Raw genomic sequence first — 9158 nt, 5'->3', positions numbered from 1 at the left:
TGCTTTTGGTAAGTCTTATGAACTAGGGGCATGGTGGAGAGTAACTACTGAAAGTAGGCATACATTTACTCAAGTAGTCTATACAATATTGAGGTCGCTTTACTGTATTATTTCATTTTTTTTATTAACTTTATTCCAAAATTCCACTACACATTAAATTCCTCAGTGTTTATTTAACACTATGGATTTTACAGTAGGCCTGCTATATTTATTTTAGCCTACCTTTACATCACAATTATTTGACAGCTTTAGGTTACATATTTCATAGAACTGATATTATAATATATTATTATAGATTAAGCTACCCAGCAGCACATCAAGTATTACATCGCAGTCATTACAATGACAGTAATTAGAATAACCTTTACCAGCTGCAACATTAAAGTGATTAACACATCACTAAAATACAGTCCAATAATATGATTGTGAAATGGCCATTATGCATAATGAGGAGGCCTACTTGCATGTTTGGTACTGTACTGCAGTTTTGAATACAGTACTTATTGTTACAGAGTCTTTCTACATTGTGGTGCTGGTACTTTTACTTGAGTAAAATACAATCTGAGTACTCCTTCCACCACTGACAAATGCAGTCCAATGAAGTCTCTTGTGGAGATTTGCCTGGCCCAGTTCAGTGATAGGCTCTGTTGTTAATGTGCAACAATATTCAAGAAGAAGCATACAGTTAATCAGACATTTATTGGATGCCAATTAAGTCTATGCAATTATCTTGGCCATTCTACTGATGATCAGAAGTAACAACTTTTTATTTACCCCAAAGTTGAGTGAGTGAGTGAGTGAGTGAGTGAGTGAGTGAGTGAGTGAACGCTAAATTAAATATCTCAGATTGTAAAATGACACACATTAGCCCACTGCTTCTCAACCTTTTTAGGCCGTGACATTTTATATTTGAACTGGGGACCCCCCCACCCTGACTAGCACTAAGAGTTGAGGCATTACATTGTGTATAACACGGTTCTATTGTGAAAATAGCAGATCTACATGCTCACAGCGCCTTGTGTTGCGAGGCGTTGTGAGCATGTAGATCGGCTATTTTCACCATTTCTGCCTCTAATGTTGTTTACAGTGGAGTAAGAAAACAACTTTGCACATTAAGTCAATCATCTGGGGACCCAATCATCTGGGGACCCACCAAAAATAATTTGGGGACCCCCCCCCCCTTACCCACAATTTGAGAACCACTGCATTAGCCAACATCCCACCATGTTGAACGAATGCTCTGCCTGGCTGGCACTTTGTGATGGAAAGTCACTGGCTCAAATCCCTGGTGGAGTTATAAATGTTGAGCCCAGGAGCAATTATTCTGATAGAGTTCAGTACGTTTCCAGCCACACACACACACACACACACACACACACACACACACACACACACACACACACACACACACACACACACACACACACCAGGCATACATAACTAGGCTAATCATTCTGCTCGTTATTCTTTTTGCCAGGAGCTGCCTGTCCTTGTGTAACTGTCAGAGCATAATGGTGGCATTTAAGGGGATCTGGACCAAGGACTTTTGGAGGGCCGTGTCTGGAGAATACCTGGCCACTCTCATCTTCGTCCTGCTCAGCTTGGGATCTACCATCAACTGGTCGGCGGGGTCAGAGAATTCACCCCCCGCTGACCTGGTCCTCATCTCGCTGTGCTTTGGCCTGTCCATTGCCACCATGGTGCAAAGCTTTGGACACATCAGCGGTGGACATATGAACCCTGCGGTCACAGCAGCCATGGTTGTAACCAGGAAGTTGAGCTTGGCCAAGGCGGTGTTCTATGTGGCGGCTCAGTGCCTGGGAGCCATCACCGGAGCTGGCATTCTATACATGGTCACACCTGCTGCCCTCAGAGGGGCCTTGGGCGGCACACTGGTAAGGACAGGGGTGTCGCACCAAATTCTGGGCCCTGGGCACTGTAACTATTGAAAAATAGTAGATATACAAGCTCACAGCGTGGCATTTGGTGCCGCGCTGCAAGCTTGTAGATATGCTATTTTTGAAAAATCGTGAATATCTTTGAATATTTCAAATCTTTCTAAGGTTTTTTGAAAAACCTAAGTTTCTATGTCAGTGGTGCTCAAACTGTTTCATGTGAAGGACCCCCAAAATGATATGTATTTGGCCACGGACCCCCATCTCAAAATATTTAGTTCCAGGGACCCCCCAGAAGCCAAATTTGAGTTACAAATGTTCGCTTAAAAAGTACATTATATTCAAAGCTTTGCACACATTTTCACGACGAAAAATAGCAGATCTACAAGCTTGCAGCGTGCCGCACTGTGAGCTTGTATATCTGCTATTTTTCAATAGCTAAAGTATAAAATAACCCTAACCCAGGCCCCTCCACCTTGGGCCCTAACTCAGCCTAACTTATAAAAGCGTTCTGTTTTTATCCCCCTCCACAATATTCAGTTCAGTATCATTCAGCAACACAACTTGCACCTGTCATTTGTCAGCCTGCTAATAACTTATTAGCCAAATACAGATTCTCAAACTGAACAAATACTGGATCAATAAATACACAAGAAATGCACCACTGTAGCATAATAAATCAATAGTACATACAAACACTGCCATAGGAACAACAGGGTGTCACTGGGAGTGTCTTGTTTTCATCATTCCAGAGAAAGCTTGTGTAGAATATGAACCCCCCTGTGACGCCCCTGAGGAGGTGGTCTAATAGTATTGTAATTAAAATTGTGCCTGTCCTGTGGCATAAGAAATGCTTTATTTTGCTGTTTTACCATCTCAAGGTAAACCCAAAGATCAATGTTGGCCATGCACTCGTGGTGGAACTCCTCATCACATTTGAATTGGTCTTCACCGTCTTTGCCACCTGTGATCCCAAACGCACTGACCTCCATGGCTCTGCTGGCCTGGCCATTGGGTTTGCTGTAACCATTGGGCAGCTGTTTGCGGTGAGTATCTGACAGCAAGGTAATTTTGGTAACAATTATGTGCTGCATTTGTACAAGCACATTTTCTATTATATCTGATAGTGTACACCAGGGGTCAGCAAGTAGAGGTTTGGCCACGGGCCAATTTCTTCCTAAGCCATTAGATGGCGGGCCAGTACGTAATCAATGGACACTTAAGAACTGGAACTTGTGAGTTGTGACAAACACCCTTATATACAATAATAACAATATTGCTATGAAAGTTAATAAATAAAATATGGATTTGCAGACATTTTCTCCCCCAAAGTATAAAGAGTAATGGTGATAGTAAAAACAGAGCATTTAAAGGACAATGAAAATAGAACTATGCGTTCATCCTAACCACTATCATCAATGCAAAGATTCCTTATCACATCCTATCTATTGATTGCGCTACAAGGATTTCCAAATATAATGTTCATATAGAGTCTATTTGGATAGCATAGCCTACAGTATATATGGGAATTATTTACAAAAGAATTCACTGGGCCATTATATTATCGCTGGTTGTTGCCGTTCCGGCCTGCTGCCTACCACTGGTGCACACCTTTCATGAGTCCCCGCTCACTCACACACCCTTATTGGAGACTGCTATTCCATGGCAACCAGTCTCTCAGGAATTGAGCCATGCCTGCAGAGAAAATTAATGCACAGGGAAATGATTGTTACATCTTGTACTGTTCAGTTGGTTTCTCTCTGGGTCTTTGTAATGCATGCTTATATCATGATGTACACTGTACCGTACTGTAGACATTATTCGGTAAAGGACAATACAATCCTGACTCCGACCCCTGTACGGGCCAATTTTTTTACTTTCAGAGTTCAATTCATTCTAATTGCCAGTGCTGATACATTTGTTTCATGTTTCAATTTAAATAAAAGGCAAATCATATTATTATTTTGTATTATAGATCCCTTATACAGGCGCCAGCATGAACCCTGCTCGCTCTTTTGGACCAGCCCTCGTCATGCTTAACTTTGAGAACCACTGGGTAAGAGAGACCTTGAACTCATACACTACACAATCCTCACTCTTGATTGTATAAGAATTGACACAAAAGAGTCAATTTTTACATTCCGAGTTCACAAGGCAACAGCATCAACTCTTTCATCCTCTTTGATCTTGCTTTTGAACTTAGGTCAGTTTTGTCACTGTGTGGCACCTCGTCCTCTTGTATGAAGGACACATGCACTTGTATTTACATTTCCGTGTTGGATATTAGCTCACTGGCTCAAGTGGTCACATGGGTGAGGGACTTGTTGTGTTATACACTTGGCCAGCAGTGCTGCAAAAGTAGTAACCTTGTGGTACAGAAACTAATGATGATAGTAGTATGTACTGAAGGGGGCAGACTATACCAAAGCAAGCTAGTAAGGCCAACTGAAACCTGGTAAGGTCACATCATACCAAAGTTATCCTTAATTTATACTTTGTTGTACGACGGTGTCGCACGCTGAAAGCTCAGAACGTGTCACCTATAAATCAGGCTTAACCTAACTTAACCCAGAGTAGCAGAAAACTGATCTAATGACACCATCAAGGACATGTTCCCCTCCTCATACTAGCTACATGAACAGGCCCCTAACAGCACATAGAAAGCTACTGTATGTTACAGAGTTGTGAATATTCCTTGAATTTATGACTTCATTACATGAAACAAGGCACCAAAGTTTGGAGAACTAACAGTGGGAGATTTCTTCTCTTCCAACTAGATAATGAGGTGTTGTTAACAAGGTGCATTTGTTTGCGCTGAATTCTTTATCCAGGCAGTTACATTTACTGAGCTCTTTGCCTGGTGTCATGGCATAGTGTTTGTGAGTGTGTGAGAATTTAGTATAATTGGGAGCAGTTCTCTGCACTGTGAATATACAGATGGTCCTATTCTTTGAGTATCAAATGCGGCATAGCTCCCTCAGAACAGCTTGGCTCTTAAACAGTAACAAACCCCCAAAACCAAATGTGTGTGAAGCCTGACATCTAATGGTGAAGAGCTATTGGTTATTTGGTGCCAACTGACTAGTATGACAGATAATGACATCACCTGGCACCAAAACCAATCAATAGCAGAAGGTCAGTTCAGTACAATGATTTTCACTATTCGTTTTGTATGTACATTTAATTGTCTCCACCAGCCGAAGGCATGGGGGAGAGTATGTTTTCCCCTCCGTCCGTCCGTGTGTCCGTGTGTCCGTGCGTCCGTGTGTCCTCGCAGTTTGTGTGCAGCTAATCTCAGTCGCCATTGGCCCGGTCGCTGCCAAAGTGAGCACACACATTCCCTGGATGCCAATCTAGAACCTCTGCCCTAAATTTTTCAAATGGGCTTTTTCTAGCGCCACCTAGTGTCCGATGTTCGCAAGACACATTTCTGTGCACTACTCTTACAGATTTTGTCCAAAAATCCTACAAATCGGTAGGCAGTATCTCGACAGTCATGTGATCGACACGGATCTGTCCGATTTTTCATATTCCATCCTGATTGACTAAGATTGGCTTCCAAAGTTTGTAGGATTGAGCCGTTTGGAACAAAATGCCTCAAATCCCAAACGCAAAGTGCAATTATCATGAAATCGCGCACACACGTTAGGTCGAAGAAGAAATGCCACTTAAAATTTTTGAAATCAGCCTCATGGTGGTGCTATAACAGGCCGATTTGTGGTTTTACCTATAACTCCATCGATCAGTTTCAAACTTTGTAAGCGCATTCCCTAGAGGCCAAGGAAAAACCCTTTCCCTGCATTTTTCACATCAGCCTTTTATAGCGCCACCAGGAGGCCGACTTATGTAAAACACAATTTTTCCTATTATTCCTTGAGATTTTATCCAAAAATCATGCAAATCGGTACACAGTATCTCTATAGTCATGTGATCAAGTCCGATCCGTCTGATATTTCATATTCCATCCTAATTGGCTAATATTGGCTTCCAAAGTTTGCAGGATTGCTCCGTTTTTGAACAAAATGCCTCAAATCATCAACGCAGCTTGCGATTAGTGTGAAATTTGCCACACATATTCCCACTATGTCAAGGAACAAATGCTACCTTTTTCACATTGGCCTGTTATAGCACCACCAGCAGGTAGACTTTAGCAAAACACATTTTTGGAACACAATGCTTCAAATCATGCATGCAGCGTCCGATTGCCATGAAAGGTCTAAGGTGAAGAACATATGCCACCCTTTTTACACTGACCTATTATACAGTAGCACCACCAGGACGCCTGGCCTGGTGGAGACCTGTGCTCGGAAGAGCACTGCTTCTAGTTTTTATTTTATTTTATTGTCTCCACCAGCCGAAGGCATGGGGGAGAGTATGTTTTCCCCTCCGTCCGTCCGTGTGTCCGTGCGTGCGTGCGTCCGTCCGTCCGTCCGTGTGTCCTCGCAGTTTGTGTGCAGCTAATCTCAGCCGCCGTTGGCCCGGTCACTGCCAAAGTGAGCACACACATTCCCTGGATGCCAATCTAGAACCTCTGCCCTAAATTTTTCAAATGGGATTTTTCTAGCGCCACCTAGTGGCCGATGTTCGCAAGACACATTTCTGTGCACTACTCTTACAGATTTTGTCCAAAAATCCTACAAATCGGTAGGCAGTATCTCGACAGTCATGTGATCAACACGGATCCGTCCGATTTTGCATATTCCATCCTGATTGGCTAAGATTGGCTTCCAAAGTTTGTAGGATTGAGCCGTTTGGAACAAAATGCCTCAAATCCCAAACGCAAAGTGCAATTATCATGAAATCGCGCTCATGGTGGCGCTATAACAGGCCGATTTGTGGTTTTACCTATAACTCCATCGATCACTTTCAAACTTTGTAAGCGCATTCCCTAGAGGCCAAGGAAAAACCCCTTCCCTGCATTTTTCACATCAGCCTTTTATAGCGCCACCTTTGGGCCGACTTATGTAAAACACAATTTTTCCTATTATTCCTTGAGATTTTATCCAAAAATCATGCAAATCGGTACACAGTATCTCTATAGTCATGTGATCAAGTCCGATCCGTCTGATATTTCATATTCCATCCTAATTGGCTAATATTGGCTTCCAAAGTTTGCAGGATTGCTCCGTTTTTGAACAAAATGCCTCAAATCATCAACGCAGCTTGCGATTAGTGTGAAATTTGCCACACATATTCCCACTATGTCAAGGAACAAATGCTACCTTTTTCACATTGGCCTGTTATAGCACCACCAGCAGGTAGACTTTAGCAAAACACATTTTTGGAACACAATGCTTCAAATCATGCATGCAGCGTCCGATTGCCATGAAAGGTCTAAGGTGAAGAACATATGCCACCCTTTTTACACTGACCTATTATACAGTAGCACCACCAGGACGCCTGGCCTGGTGGAGACCTGTGCTCGGAAGAGCACTGCTTCTAGTTTTTATTTTATTTTATTGTCTCCACCAGCCGAAGGCATGGGGGAGAGTATGTTTTCCCCTCCGTCCGTCCGTGTGTCCGTGCGTGCGTGCGTCCGTCCGTCCGTCCGTGTGTCCTCGCAGTTTGTGTGCAGCTAATCTCAGCCGCCGTTGGCCCGGTCACTGCCAAAGTGAGCACACACATTCCCTGGATGCCAATCTAGAACCTCTGCCCTAAATCTTTCAAATGGGATTTTTCTAGCGCCACCTAGTGGCCGATGTTCGCAAGACACATTTCTGTGCACTACTCTTACAGATTTTGTCCAAAAATCCTACAAATCGGTAGGCAGTATCTCGACAGTCATGTGATCGACACGGATCCGTCCGATTTTGCATATTCCATCCTGATTGGCTAAGATTGGCTTCCAAAGTTTGTAGGATTGAGCCGTTTGGAACAAAATGCCTCAAATCCCAAACGCAAAGTGCAATTATCATGAAATCGCGCTCATGGTGGCGCTATAACAGGCCGATTTGTGGTTTTACCTATAACTCCATCGATCACTTTCAAACTTTGTAAGCGCATTCCCTAGAGGCCAAGGAAAAACCCCTTCCCTGCATTTTTCACATCAGCCTTTTATAGCGCCACCTTTGGGCCGACTTGTGTAAAACACATTTTTGGATATTACTCCTTCAGATTTTCTCCAAAAATAACACAAATCAGTACACGGTATCTCTATAGTCATGTGATCAAGTCTGATCCGTCTCATATTTCATATTCCATCCTGATTGGCTAATATTAGCTTCCAAAGTTTGCAGGATTGCTCCGTTTTTGAACAAAATGCCTCAAATCATCAACGCAGCTTGCAATTACCGTGAAATTTGCCACACATATTCCCACTATGTCAAGGAACAAATGCTACCCTTTTCACATTGGCCTGTTATAGCGCCACCAGCAGGTAGACTTTAGCAAAACACATTTTTTAACACAATGCTTCAAATCATGCATGCAGCGTCCGATTGCCATGAAAGGTCTAAGGTGAAGAACATATGCCACCCTTTTTACACTGGCCTATTATACAGTAGCACCACCAGGATGCCTGGCCTGGTGGAGACCTGTGCTTGGAAGAGCACTGCTTCTAGTTTTTATACTGCAGCTTGCTGTCCTTTTATGATGATTTGCGCCACCTGGACAGTATGTTACTGTGTTTCACGTGTCCCGTGTTCTAGGTGTACTGGGTGGGACCCATCCTGGGAGGCATCCTTGCAGCAGCGCTCTACGAGTACCTGTACTGCCCTGACCCTGAGATGAAGGAGAGACTCAAGCAGGTCTTCCAGAAGGACCCATCTGGGACCCATCTGGGACCCATCGACCTGGAGAAGGCAGAAAAGAAGGATCCATTCCGAGACTCTTCAGGAGACGTGCTGTCCTCTGTATGACTATCACGCGCACTGGAGATGGAGACCAACCTGTGAGGCCGGCAGAGGGACACATTTGCAAGTGCCCATAATATGGAGCCATGGTCCCTGTCCTTTCCAAAGACGCCCTAAATTGAGGATGGGATTTATGTCCCTGTCTGAGGGTTCATCATACCATTTCCGGTGTATTTCCTTTTTATCAGGTTTGAATCACTATACAGCATTGTGGAACTAATAAAATGTAATGTAGTCCAGCTGTTACATGTATGCTCAATAATCTTTCATCTCGCTAATCATATTGTTCAGGCCCATGCAGAATGCTTAAACAACTACCTTGTAGAGTGGAATCCAGCTATAAATTGTTTCCAGGGAAATATGTGCAGGGTCATCCAATTATGGAAGGTCATCACGCTGAATTTGAGAAGTG

The 9158-nt window shown here is 43.3% G+C and overlaps 1 protein-coding gene across 1 annotated transcript; it reads left to right on the top strand.

Moving 5' to 3' along the window:
* Positions 1-1481: 1481 nt before the first annotated feature.
* LOC308284744 (aquaporin-4-like) lies at positions 1482-8752 on the top strand (the record flags this gene model as incomplete). The annotated part of the gene is made up of 4 exons (XM_080725472.1): positions 1482-1895; positions 2777-2941; positions 3871-3951; positions 8543-8752. The coding sequence occupies exons 1-4, from the start codon at positions 1512-1514 to the stop codon at positions 8750-8752; spliced, it is 840 nt and encodes a 279-aa protein (XP_080581598.1). The 5' UTR covers positions 1482-1511.
* Positions 8753-9158: the final 406 nt, after the last annotated feature.

Source organism: Nannobrachium achirus, assembly GCF_963921795.1.
Source record: "Nannobrachium achirus genome assembly, chromosome: 5".
Taxonomy (NCBI): domain Eukaryota; kingdom Metazoa; phylum Chordata; class Actinopteri; order Myctophiformes; family Myctophidae; genus Nannobrachium; species Nannobrachium achirus.
This window is presented reverse-complemented; position numbering and strand designations above follow the sequence as displayed.